The sequence below is a fragment of the Mrakia frigida genome (assembly GCF_051309035.1).
Source record: "Mrakia frigida strain ATCC 22029 unplaced genomic scaffold BDY24scaffold_13, whole genome shotgun sequence".
In the NCBI taxonomy this organism is placed as follows: Eukaryota; Fungi; Basidiomycota; class Tremellomycetes; order Cystofilobasidiales; family Mrakiaceae; genus Mrakia; species Mrakia frigida.
The window spans coordinates 169,529-181,833 of NW_027481268.1; the positions used below are offsets into that span (position 1 = coordinate 169,529).

Consider the following 12,305-nt stretch of genomic DNA (forward strand, 5'->3'; position numbering starts at 1 on the left):
ATGACTGCTGGTCTCTGCCAGTCTACCTGCAGATCCCAAGGGTTGGTTTCGTCTCAATACTTGTTCGAATCGGATGTCATCTTACTGATGAGTCTGCCTTCCCGCACAGCTACTCTTTCGCTGGAACTCAATTCTCGACGGAATGTGAGTTCCCATTCCCGACGCGTCGAGAACTCAAACGCCTCTCCCTCCCTTTCCTCTTCACCTACACGTGCTGACCGCGCTGGATTACCTCGCTCAATTGATTCTATAGGCTGGTGTGCCAACTCCATCGGATCCCAGGGAACGCTTCAACCTTCGAGTTCTTGCAGCAGCGTCTGCGGAGGTAAGATCGCTTCTTTGTTTATCCTTCTTCGTTCAGGACCAAAACGTCTCTTTACTGACTTCCCGTCTTCTCGTTGATCCTTCCGAATTAGGATCTAGCTCAGAGCGGTGCGGAGGAAGCTACCGACTCTCGGTCTACCAACTCGTTGCTTCCGGAGCCTCGACGACTGCCGTCGCAACCACGACCTCCTCTCCCTCGCCTTCCGTGAGTTCTTCCTCCTGTCACGTCACCCGCAGATTGTAGAAGTCCATTTTGTGTCTTGAGCATATCTACTTCCTTGGCTGACCCTCCCCTCCTCCCTCTTTCAAGCCAACACCCGGTTGGAACGACGTCGGCTGCTACACCGATTCGTCTTCATCTCGAACCATCTCAGGTTACTACTTCGAGGACAACTCGATGACTCCTTCTATGTGCAAGTCGGCCTGTCAAGCGAGAGGGCGAGTCCTTTCTTTCTTGCTTTGCCTCTCTTCGCAGAGATCTCCGACCGACGCGTCAACTTCGCTGACTCCCTTCCTCCCCGCGCTCGTCCTTTCCCCGAGATAGATACGCCTACGCTGGAACCCAGTACTTCACCCAATGTCCGTAATGCACTTTTCACTTTTGTTCATTCCCGCAGCTGAAGGACGAGAAAGAAGGAGGCTGACCCATCCCGTCTGCCCTCTCCAACTCCCTCAGGTTACTGCTCGAATTCCCTCAACTCTGCTGGACTTGCTGAAACTTCCTCTGAATGCAGTACTCCTTGCAAAGGTACGCTTCTATCACTTACAATTGTCGTCGGGACTTGAGCTGAAGACGCTCGCCCTTTCTCCCTTTCCCTCTCTTTTCAGGCTCGACGAACCTGATGTGCGGAGGAAACTATCGTTTGTCCGTCTACGGGTTTATCGGTAAACTCTCGACCTCTACGGCTGCTTCGGTGAGTTCCGAAGCTTCCTTCTCGCTCTGCTCCTTCTGACGCGTCGCTTGATTGCTGTTTCGTTTCTCTCAGCCTTCGACTACCACCGTCAGTCTTCGACTGTCCCCGTCCAGCAGATGAACCCACTCTTACTGAACCTTCTTCTCTTGCTTCCTTCACAGACTACTCCCGTCAGCGGATCTGGATCGTGGGGCTACTCTGGCTGTTATCGCGATGAATGGTCTCGGACGCTCCCCTCTTACTCCTTCATCTCGAACTCGATGACCATCGAGAGCTGTCAGACTACTTGTTTGAGTAGGGGTTATGTTTTCGCAGGCTTGGAGACTGGATCGGAGGTCAGTCTCTTCGTTTCCGATGCGACGAGGCCTTTGTCTCCGCTGACTCCTTATCCTTTTCCTTTCCGAAGTGTTGGTGTGCCTCGTCTATCGGATCCTCAGGAAATCAGCTCTCGGACTCTACATGTGCAACAAGTTGCACTGGAAACCCTCAGCAGTTCTGCGGTGCGTTGATCTCTCCCTTTTCCAGCCCTTCGTTTCGAGACTGACCTCGACTCCTTGTTTTTCAGGTGGAGCGTGGGCTTTGACGATCTTCAGGTACACTTCCGTGAGTACTGCCATCAACTATACATACTAGATTTGTCCTGACCATCGTCCGATCCTTTCTTTTCAGTCCGGAGCGGCTCCTACACCCTCACCAAACGTGCGTTCCTTCTGCCCAAACGCGTCAACCTCTCGATCTGACGAAGTCTTCCTGTTTTCCAGCCTACCACTACCACCACCGTTGCCACCAACACTGTGGTACCTTTCTCTGCTGCTCCTACGACCGCTGGGAAGGCCGTCTACGCTCATTTCATGATGGTGCGTCCGCTTTCGTTTGAGGAGACGCGTCTCCATCTGCGGACCTGACTCTCCCTTCATTTCTTTATTCGCCCGACCAGGGAAACACCTACTCGTATGAATACAACACCTGGATCTCTCAAATCCAACTGGCTATCGCTGGAGGAGTCGACGGCTTCGCTCTCAACGTCGGAACGGACTCGTGGCAAACCGGCGGGCTTGATCTTGCTTATCACGCTGCTGCTTCGAGCGGAACCGGATTCAAGATGTTCCTCAGTCTCGACATGACCGTCTTTGGATGCTCCTCGTACGGTCATGCGGATATCCTGAGGAGTCTGGTCGCTCGATTCGCTGGTCATTCAAACCAAGCGAAGTACGCGTCGAAGGTCCTCGTTGGGACCTTCGCTGGTTCTGATTGGTTCGTCCTCAACGTTAGTACTCTCCTTAAGCTCGTTCAGAGGCTCATTGAACTTTGTTTTTGCCCATCAGCTCGTTCGGACAAGGAGGAGGTTGGAGCAACGCGTGGCAGAACGTTTTCAAGACTCCTCTTCAGAACGCAGGGATCCCGATCTTCTTCGTTCCAGCGGTCTTCGTCGACACTTCCACCTTCGGATCCGCTTCGGTCATGGATGGGGAGCTCAACTGGAACGGAGGTAAGTCGCCTCAGCGTTTCTTCGTCTCGAACGAATTTCCCGACTGATCTCTTTCTTCTTTCCTTTGTAGGATGGCCGACTGGAAACAACGGGATCGATTTCTCGAGGGATAACACTTACATGTCCGCTCTTGGATCGAGGTCGCAGGGATACATGGCCGCCGTTTCCCCGGCTTTCTACACTCGTGAGTCTTTCGTCGGAGGTGCAATCTCGTCTTGTTTTGACTCGTCCGTTCCGGGCTGACCTCTCGCTTTCATTTCTTCTCTCAGATTATGCTCCTTGGTCCTGGAACAAGAACTGGCTCTTCAAGAGTGACGAGTACGTCCGATATAACAGTATGAGGGCACGATGTGCCGCTGACCGTTCGCTCTCCTCCTGCAGTTGGCTTTTCGCTCGACGATGGCAGCAGCTCGTCGAGAACCGCAACCGATTCGATATGATCGAGGTTCTGACCTGGTCAGTCATCTTCCAGCTTCGCTTTGAAACTTCGGTTGTCCTGACTTCTTTCTCTCTCTCCTCTCAACAAGGAACGGTGAGCGCCCAACTCCATGACTTTCTTTTAGAGACGCGAGGCTGACTTCCCTCCTTTTTCTGATCTCAGATTACGGAGAGTCGAGCTACATCGGAAGCATCCTCGGCGATCAGCCGAATTCTCAGAACTGGGTCAATGGAGTGAGCTTCTCCCTCTCTTTCGACCAGACGAATGATTCGACGCGACTGACTCCCTGCCCTCTTCTCCTTCCAGATGGATCACCTTCGTTCGTTCCCCTCCCTCCCTCTTTGATATTCAACTACTGACTTACCTTCACCTTCTACAGCTCTTCTCGAAGTCAACAAGTACTACGCTACCGCTTTCAAGACCGGTCAATACCCTCAGATCTCGAACGACCGAATCTTCCTCTCCTCCCGACCTCACTCCAACACCGCCAACGCCTGGGGAGCAGGAGAGTTTGGAAGACCTACTGGGATGCAGAACGGTGATCCGAACGGCTACCTCTGGCCTACGAACGACTTCTTCGCTCTCGTTTTCGCCAAAGCGGCTGGAACCGTCGTCCTTTCGAGCGGATCGATCAGCAAGTCGTTCAACGTCAACGCTGGCGTCAACTTCCTTTCTTGTGGTCTCAGTACTGGGTGAGTCTTTCATCCTTTCCTTCTCTCCTCGCCAGTCTCGCTGACTCTGCTTCGTTTTCTCGTCCGTCGAGCAGCAACGGAATGAAAGCAGTCCTCTCGAGATCCGGTTCGAACGTCCTCACCTTCCAGCCTTCTTTCACTTTTACCCAAGATACTCAGTGCGTATAGTCATTTGTTTCTCTCCCTACATCCTTGCTTTTCTCGCTCTCCTTTCCGCTGAAGCTGACCTTTCTCTTCCCTCTTTGCTTCGCTTCTCTCCCCGCTTCCATTTTTTTCCGTGTAGATGGCTCAACTGGAACTACATCTACTTCGGTATGTTGCTCACATTTTCTTTGCTTGACGATCTTCGAAGGGACTCAGGGACTCGGCGGTCGTGACTGGAGACGCGTCGAGGCCGAGAGCTAGGGAACGACGACCGAGAAGGGAGAAGCGATTCAGCAACTCACTGACCTATTCGTTCTCTTTTCTCTTCCTCAAACAGCCTCTCCCTAACGAGGGCCGGCTCTCTCGTTCCTTCCATTCTCGATACCTCCTTCAGCTCTCCCTCCTCGCGTCCTCCTCGTTTAGATCTGTCTCTCCCTCCTTCGATCTTCACTCTTCCTCCTCTCTTTCTTTTTGGGTTAAATCTTAATATCTAGCCTCCTTCGATCTCGTCACGTATATACCTCTGCCTCTGATCTGCCTACCTATCGCTGATGCTCTTTCTCGGGGACTGGAATTGGAAGGGGAAAGCGAAGGGAACGACTGCAACGCGCCGTGCGTTGAGCTCGAGATCGAGAGCTCATTAGATTGCTACCCCAGGATATAGTCAAGAAGGGATTCAGTCCGACTTTGATGTCGTCAAAGTGGTAGGAAAGAGGGTCTGGTACATAGAGAGCGTGCTACTGCTATAAATCGAGAAGGGGGGTGACACGATAGAATCGCGTCGCGTCCCCTAGAAAGGGAGAGCGAGGGGAATGGAAGCTTGACTTCGTTTCGTTCTTGTTCTTCCCCCTCTCCTTTGGAGGTTTCCCATCTGCAAACGATATGTAGTCAGGAAAACAAGCTCTCCTCCAGATATGTTTCCTTTTATACAAATCCTCGGCCCACCTCAGGAAAGAAGGAACGATCGGCAACCTTCTCTTCTCGAGCGACGCGCTCGTTCATGCTCTTTTTCGGAGGGAGGTGTTGATCTTGAGAGAGCTTCATTCTCGCGAGACCTCCTGCTTGTTTGTTTCCGGCGGCCCTGATATACAGCAGCTTTTCTAGGGTGGAGCCAGCTGGGGCAAGGAAGAAAAAAGAAGGAGGGGAAACGGAGGGGCGTCTCGAAACCAAGCCCTGGCCTGTTCGATCCCTTCCTTCTTCTTTTCTCCCTCAACTACTTCTCGTTCCTCCCCTCCCTTCCCTCCCGAAGACGTTGGGTCTTCCTTCTCACCTCTCTCCGACCTCGTCCTTCTCTCTACATCTTCGTTTTCGGTCTACGCTACGTCAAGGAGAGCCCGCAAGTAGAAAGATTTCGACCCGAACCGACTCTCTTCGTGCGTTCCTCTCTCGTCCCTTCTTCGCTTCGCCCTCCTTCCTAGTTCCACTCAACCCGCTGACCTCTCCTCTCCCTTTCTCTCCCTCCTTTCGCCCACCTCTTGATACTCTACTATACACGGAATCCAACTCCATATTCAAAACAACCACTCTTGCTTCCATACACGTCTCCTCGCGCCCTCTACAACCACCACCACCCACCCGTCATCCTCTTCGACTTCCTTCCTCCTCAGGAACCCTCCTCCTTCCCTTCAAAAGAGACAACAATCCCTCTCGACTACCATCTCCTTCTCGTCCTCCCTCTCTTCTTCAAGCCCCCACCTGTGAGTTCCCTCAACATTTCTCCTGGGAATGACGTCGGGCGGCGAAGGACGAGAAGAGAAGACGAGAGGTCAACGACCCCCTGCTAGTCAGCCGTCGAGAATCAGCTTCCCTCCTTCTCGACAGGTCGCTTCTTAGAGCTGAGAGAAAGATGAAAATCTTTCTCGTCCTTCCCCTTTCTTGACCGAGTGATCGTCAGCTCGAGCAAGGAGGGGAGAAGGGCTTGGAGACGCGATAAGAACGGCTTGTCGTCCTTGCTCGCCCGCTCGACGGATGACGATCAACTTCAACGATTCTCTCGCCCTCTACAACAACCACTCATCCCAATCCTACAAGACGCGTCTCGTAAACACGTTCTTCTCCCTTGTTAGACCCGAGAAGAAGCGATAGAACATGCACGAAGATCTGTCCGAGCTGACCCTGCCTTTCCTTCTTTGTTTGATGCGCCCAGGCCTCTCTCGCAACCGCTCGAGTCGTGGAACAGCGAAATTCTTTGCTTGAGCTTTCTCTCTCTCCTCGACAACAACAGTGAGTCGATTCTTCCTCTTGCATATTCACCGTCGGTGTTCTCTCCGTCCTGGAGAGCAAAGAGGAGGCGTTGGGGGGAACGGGTTCCCTTAGGTCGGATCCTCCTCCGAGCCGCGGCTTGATAACGAAACAGATCCATCCAAGCTCCTGCCTGTCGACCTTAAAAGGGATGGGGCAGGGGTAGAGAGCGGATGTGAAAGTGGTTCTCTCTTTCGTAGGCAGGACAAGGAAGGTCATACGGCGACTGCAACCGCTTTCGAAACAACGACGTTCTGACCTGGTCCCTTCTTTTCCTCTTTCGCAACTTCTAGGAACCTCGAACGCCTTCCAGCACCAAGCCTTCCCTCTCTCGCTCCTCTCTCTTCTCCCCAACGGAATCCATCCCGCCTTCCCTCCTCCTACCACCTCCAGCAATCGAAACGATGCCCTACTCGAACCCTTCCTCCCCAGCTGCCGTTGAGCCGGCTTCGACGACTCGCGCTCCTTTCTCCTTCTCCCACCGGGCGATTCATCGTTCTCATCACCACTTCCCTCACCACCCTCAAGACCATCCTTCCTCTTCCTCCTCTGGATCCTCGTCGCCAGCTTGGTCTTCGCCTCAACCAGGACCCATGCCAACGGTTCCTCGACGAGCCTCATCGACGTCCTCGACTTCGAGAGCAGGAGTCGTCTCCCCTCCCAACGCGCCTGGATTGGTTCTTCCCCGTCGAGGAACCAGGGAAAAGAGTCCTGGATCGACTCCTCCTCGTCGTGGAACTCCAGCAGAGGTAGAGTGCTCTCTAGGATTGTCGGTGGGAGAGTCGTCGTCGTCTTCGTCGGAAGGAAAGGCCTCGGGAATCGCGTCGTCGTCCTCCTCAACTTTGGCCGATCCCCAACCCTCCTCTTCGACGCTCGAACCAACCACCCTCCCTTTCCCTTCGGGTCCCTCTCCTCCTCTTCCCTCTCCTCCCGTCCGTCGAACGGACTCGTCGAGCAAGGCCGCCCTCTGTCGAGCAGGATCTCCCTCCCTCCGCGTCGACATCCCTCCTCCCAAACCTCAGCCTCAGCACACCCTCCACCACCACGCTCGCCATCACTCCCACATCGGATCGTCCAACTCTTCCTCCTCTCGTCCTCCTCCCATGATCAGGAAGAAGTCAGGAGAACTCGTCAAGCCGTCGCTCAAGTCTCGAACGTCCTACTCGACTCCCAACTCGGCTGGTCCCGAAGACGGGGAGGAGGAAACCGAGGATCGTTGGGCGATGTCTCGTTCAGCACCAACCACTCCTTCGGGAGACTCTCGCTTTGCATCGGAGAGGAAGACCCTTCGTTTCGCTGGAGGAGACGGGGACGAAGGCGAACTCGAACGAGTCGTCCTTTTCAAACGAGAGCACAAGGTCACCGCCGTCACTCGAGTTCTCGCAGGGGAGGACCTCGATCGACTCAACACCGATACGGAGACGGAGACGGAGGGAGCTGGGAAGGCTTCCTTCGGGAACGTCTGGGCTTCACCGAAGTACTCGAGGTCGTCGTCGTCGAGCAGCAGCGACAAGGAGAAGATCGAGATCCACCAGATCGAGTCGACGACGGTCCCCAGGGTTTTCGGTCTCAACTTGGACAACAGTCGAGGGAAACCCATCTTGGTGCCCGAGTTCGATCAGGTTATGCTGGAGTCGTTGATGTTGGTGGACGAGGGAGGTCCTTCGGGAGCGTTGACGTTGAAGGGAACGGTCGTCGTTCGAGACATCACTTACTCGAAATGGGTTGCGATTCGATTCAGTGAGTCTTTCTCTCCCTCTTCTTCTCCCTTCCTCGACTCCCCAACTAACCTTCTTCTTCTCTCTTCTCTTCTTCAGCCTTCGACGAGTGGCAGACGGTCTCGGAGGTCTCAGCCATCCACTCGATTCACATCCCTCCCTCCGCTCTCGGACCCAAGAACGCGGACGGTCAAGGATGGGATCGCTTCACCTTCTCGGTCAAGCTCGACGACGTTCGAAGGAAGATCGACGAACGACACCTCCTCCTCGCCGTCAGATACTCGATCGAAGGAGGAGCAGAGTGGTGGGACAGCTGCGACGGTTCCAACTACAAGGTTCGATTCAAGAAGACCAAACCCGTCGTCGCTCCTGCTCCCGTCGCCAGGTCGAAGTCGGACAACGGAGGAGCCTTCCTTCCCCTCCTCGAGGCCAAGCAGCATCACGTCCTCGCTTCTCCCATGTCGTACCACTCGGCTCAAACCCACGCCAACGGAAACGGAAACACCCACCTCCCTCTTCCCAACCGACTCCCCTCCGCTCTTCACGCCTCCCACGCACCCAACCAATCTCAATCCTGGACCTTCCCTCATCGAGCCTCGAACTTGGACGCTCACGTCACCTCCCCGAAGACGGTTCCGGTCCCTCTCGCGTTCGACGCTCCTCCCGTTCGACCCAAGATCGGCGCGTCCTCCTCTCCCGGCGCCCCCCCAGCCAAGCTCAAGAACTACTGCCCTCCCACCTCTCCTCCCGCTTCTCCTCCCGAGCAGATCGCTCCCGTCGATCCCCTCGCCCAGGCGAGGTTCGGGAAGCTCGCTGCCGTTGCTGGTCCTTCAGGAGGAGGAGGAAACGGAAGCGGGAACGGGAGTGGGTCGTCGTCGCCGGTTCGACAAGGGCACCATCGCTCGAAGAGCTCGATCTCGATCGGAGGAGGTTCGAAGGACTTCGGATCCCTCCCTCCTCCAGCCTACATGCGACCTACCCAATCTTCGTTCCCTCCTCCGACCAACACCTCGCCTTCGAAGAGGTCGACCCTCATCGCGTCGTCGGTTCCTCTCTCTCCTCCCCTCTCCGCCAGTCACTCCCCTCCCTCGCCAACGGATTCACTCCTCGCCACTCCCCTTCCCAACACCTCGGAAGTCAGTCCGACGGTGATGACCTTTGATCTTCCTGATCTCGGAGTCGAGGCTTCGGGAAACCCGAAGAAGAGAGTGTCGCCGATTCAGAAGGAGGTCAACCTTCCGTCTGACTCGTACGCCGATTTGTGAGTCTTTTCCCTCTCTTCCGTTCGTCTCTCGCTCGAGAATAAGACACTGACTCTCTTCCTTCCTTGCTTTTTTTTAGCATCGCAAAGTACTGCTTCTTCCAAGGATCCGACGCCATCTCCCCTCCCTCCTCCTCCTCTTCCTCTCCCCTCGACCGACCCAGTCACCTTCCCACCAGGATCTCCCTCTCTCCTCCCCACTCCGCTCTCTCCTCAGGTCACACCACTCCTCAACAACAAGAATCTCCCCACGGGATCGCCCAAACGCTCTCGTTCCTCCCTCCCGCTTGGAACCAACCCTCTCCCTCCTCGTCGAGCGACAACGCTACCACGCCTACGCTCACTCGACCCGCGGGAGGAGTCTTCTGGGGAACGGATACCGTTTCGACCTCTCCCACCAAGAGGTCACCTCCTCCTGCGGCTGGAGGATCGGGCGGAAGGGTTATTGCTGCGATGAGAGGATGAGGAGGTGACGGTCGACGCGCTCATGGACGAGTCTCTTTCTCTTTCTTCTTTCCTGCTTTATCTCTTTACAACTCTTCGTCACGTCTTCAAACATATACCCTTCCATCTTCTAGATCTCTTTCCTTCTTCCTTCGCTTTTTTCTCATTATCTACCTTACCCTCCACCCCACTCGCTCGTCTCTCTTTTCTCACTCCTTCTCGCTTTCTTCGTACAAAAGACTCACTCTACACACGCTTGTCGCCTTCTCTTTCTCTCTCGTCTCCGTCTACTACTTGATTTTCTCGCCCACGTTTCTTCTCGCTCTCGCTCTCACTCCTTCTCCATCCTCACTCCCTGTTTACGACTCTCCCGCTTCGACTTCACGTTTCCTCTTTTCTTTTTCTTGTATCTCCCCACCCACGCCGCCACTAGTCTCTTCTCTTCTTCTTCTTCTTCTTCTTTACTCTCTCTTGTAGTACGACCGACTCCTGAATCCTGACTCTCCGATTGATGCCTTGATGTTTTCTTGGAACGATGTCTGGCTCTGAAGGAAAGAAGCGAACGCGTCTTGAGCTTCGGTCCCTAGCCAGCTCCTTATCACCCTCCTCCGCTCCTCAGGATTGAGCAGCTTCTCTGAATCGACTCTCATCTCATAGAAACCTGACTGGAAGAGAGCCAGATCAAACGAGACAGAAAAAGCGTTGAGGAGAGGCGAGAGAGCAGGCAGTTTTTTTAGATCGGTTGTGTCTATCTTCGACGTCATAGTGCCTCCCTTGAGAGCTCGAGGGCAGAAACATGGCTAAATAGGATCGGTGGTGAGGGCCGTGGACTGAAACAGAGGTCGATGGGGACTCCTTCGCGACACGTCGAGCTTGAGGCTAAGTCGACGTCCTTTTTTGTTCATGCGAAACATAGATGACGCCCTTTCAGACCCTTCGGCTTCGAAACCCAACTGAGACGAAGTGACGAGTTGAGCTTCGCATGCCTCTCGCTTCTCTCAGGAAGGAGAAGAAGGAAAGATCAAACTAGGCAGCGACGACGGGAGGATCGATCTTTTTGCCTCCAGCCTTCCCTGGATCTCTTACATGGCAGCATGGGAAGATCACGCATCCACGATTCCCTTCGGCGTCCCTGTTAGCAGGTTTAGATTCTGCTAAGTTGAGCTCCAGAACAAAAATGCGGGAGGGAGAAGGAGAGGGATCGAGGAAATCAACAAACGATCGCTTCGCTCCCAAAATCGTCCAAGCCCAGCCCTTGGAAAGAAAAACTGACCTTTCGATTACTGGCAGCTACTAGTGTACAGGAAGAGAAGGAACGGACAGATCTGGTTAGGATGTTATAGGACGAGCAGATTTTTAAACCTCGAGAGACGCGAAAGAAAGGTAAACAAACAAGCCCCTTGCCCTCTTCTGTCGTTAAGGTTCGAGGGAGCTAAAGAGAGTCTTTCTCGTTGAGAAAGCTTCTGCAACCCAACAACAACTTGCCCCCTCACCCTCATTTTCTCTTCCCTTCTCTTCTCTTTCCTCAACACCCCCCACTGGCCACGTCCTTCTTCTAATCTCAATCCCAACCGACCCCCTATCCAAAACTCAGCCCTTTCCGCCGGCTTCCTTCCTTCAAACCACTTCGACGCGAGAGAGCTCCCTTCCTTCCCTACCTTCTCTCCCCTCCCCTCCCTCAATATGGCTCGACTCTCCTTCGTCTCCCTCTGCTCCTTCCTCCTCCTCCTCTCGGTTCCTCTCTCCACCTTCGCCCAACCTCTCGCTACTGCACCTGCCGTCGTGGCCGCTCCCCCTCCCTCGAAACCTCTCGCTGCTCGAACTCCTCAGATGTCTCGACGGATGGGACGTCGTTCCAAGGATCAGACGGTCATCAAGGCTCAGAGGAAGGATTACTCGTCCTTCCTCTGCCCGGGTCAGAGCTTGGCCTGTCCAGTCAAGACGGGCGTCAAGGAGGAGGAGCTGGCGACGTTGGCCGACTGGTTCAAGATCGGGTTCGAGTGCTTGGAGGTCAAGAAGGAGCAGAAGAGCTGTGGTGGATGCGCTACTCTGGGAGCTGGGTGAGTTTTCCTTATCTCGAGTTGGCTTCCGAAGGGAGGGAGCACAGGAGAAGGAAGGAGGGACGTGAATCGAAAGCTGACCCCTCCTCCTTCCTTCCCTCCCTCCTTCCTTCCCTCCCTTTCTTCTCTCCATCCTTTTCCTCCCACCTCTCAGACAAGACTGCACCGCCATCCCCAACGCGCTCGACACCTCCTGCGAACTAGGCGTCTGCTCGGTTTCGTCCTGCAAGGCTGGGTTCGTCGTAGGAAAGGACAGCAAGACCTGTGTGAGGAAGGCGACCTTCAAGACGACACCGCCGCCCGTCGATTCGAGCGAGAAGCCTGCCAGGAGAGCTTAGGATAGGATAGGATCGTCGTTCTCGTCTCTACCGGATTCATCTCCTCCACGAACTCCATACACTTCAACGGACTTCCCCATACCCTAATCCACGCTTTCGTCTTTCGTCTCTTCCTCTTTTTCCGTTTCGCGACGGTCGGCCACCAACCCACCTCCCTCCCATACCCACATTCGCACGGGCTTTGCTCTCTTTTTTATGATCTCGTACTAGACATCTATCTCGTCGGTTCGATCTCTCGTTC

At 54.5% G+C, this 12,305-nt stretch overlaps 3 protein-coding genes across 3 annotated transcripts; all 3 read left to right on the forward strand.

Annotated features, from left to right (window-relative positions):
• Positions 1–2,175: 2,175 nt before the first annotated feature.
• BDY24DRAFT_421185 (glycoside hydrolase family 71 protein) lies at positions 2,176–3,862 on the forward strand (the record flags this gene model as incomplete). The annotated part of the gene is made up of 8 exons (XM_076644011.1): positions 2,176–2,492; positions 2,564–2,727; positions 2,798–2,911; positions 2,997–3,045; positions 3,109–3,183; positions 3,300–3,399; positions 3,473–3,485; positions 3,546–3,862. Coding segments are annotated over 8 exons (1,149 nt in total), but the record flags the coding sequence as incomplete, so codon positions are not given.
• Positions 3,863–6,506: 2,644 nt separating this feature from the next.
• On the forward strand, positions 6,507–9,891 carry BDY24DRAFT_39914 (putative phosphatase regulatory subunit-domain-containing protein). Its single transcript, XM_076641782.1, has 3 exons — positions 6,507–7,983; positions 8,061–9,222; positions 9,303–9,891. Exons 1-3 carry the CDS (start codon positions 6,648–6,650, stop codon positions 9,685–9,687), a joined length of 2,883 nt encoding a protein of 960 aa, XP_076497136.1. The 5' UTR covers positions 6,507–6,647; the 3' UTR covers positions 9,688–9,891.
• Positions 9,892–11,382: 1,491 nt separating this feature from the next.
• BDY24DRAFT_324301 (uncharacterized protein) lies at positions 11,383–12,022 on the forward strand (the record flags this gene model as incomplete). Its single annotated transcript, XM_076637049.1, has 2 exons — positions 11,383–11,726; positions 11,881–12,022. Coding segments are annotated over 2 exons (486 nt in total), but the record flags the coding sequence as incomplete, so codon positions are not given.
• Positions 12,023–12,305: the final 283 nt, after the last annotated feature.

Bases quoted from the DNA above. Each gene is read 5' to 3' on its own strand.
- BDY24DRAFT_39914 (XM_076641782.1), top strand. From the start codon at position 6,648: ATGCCCTACTCGAACCCTTCCTCCCCAGCTGCCGTTGAGCCGGCTTCG. The intron at 7,984-8,060 runs GTGAGTCTTTCT...TCTCTTCTTCAG, and splicing joins ATGGGTTGCGATTCGATTCA to CCTTCGACGAGTGGCAGACG. The intron at 9,223-9,302 runs GTGAGTCTTTTC...GCTTTTTTTTAG, and splicing joins TCTGACTCGTACGCCGATTT to CATCGCAAAGTACTGCTTCT.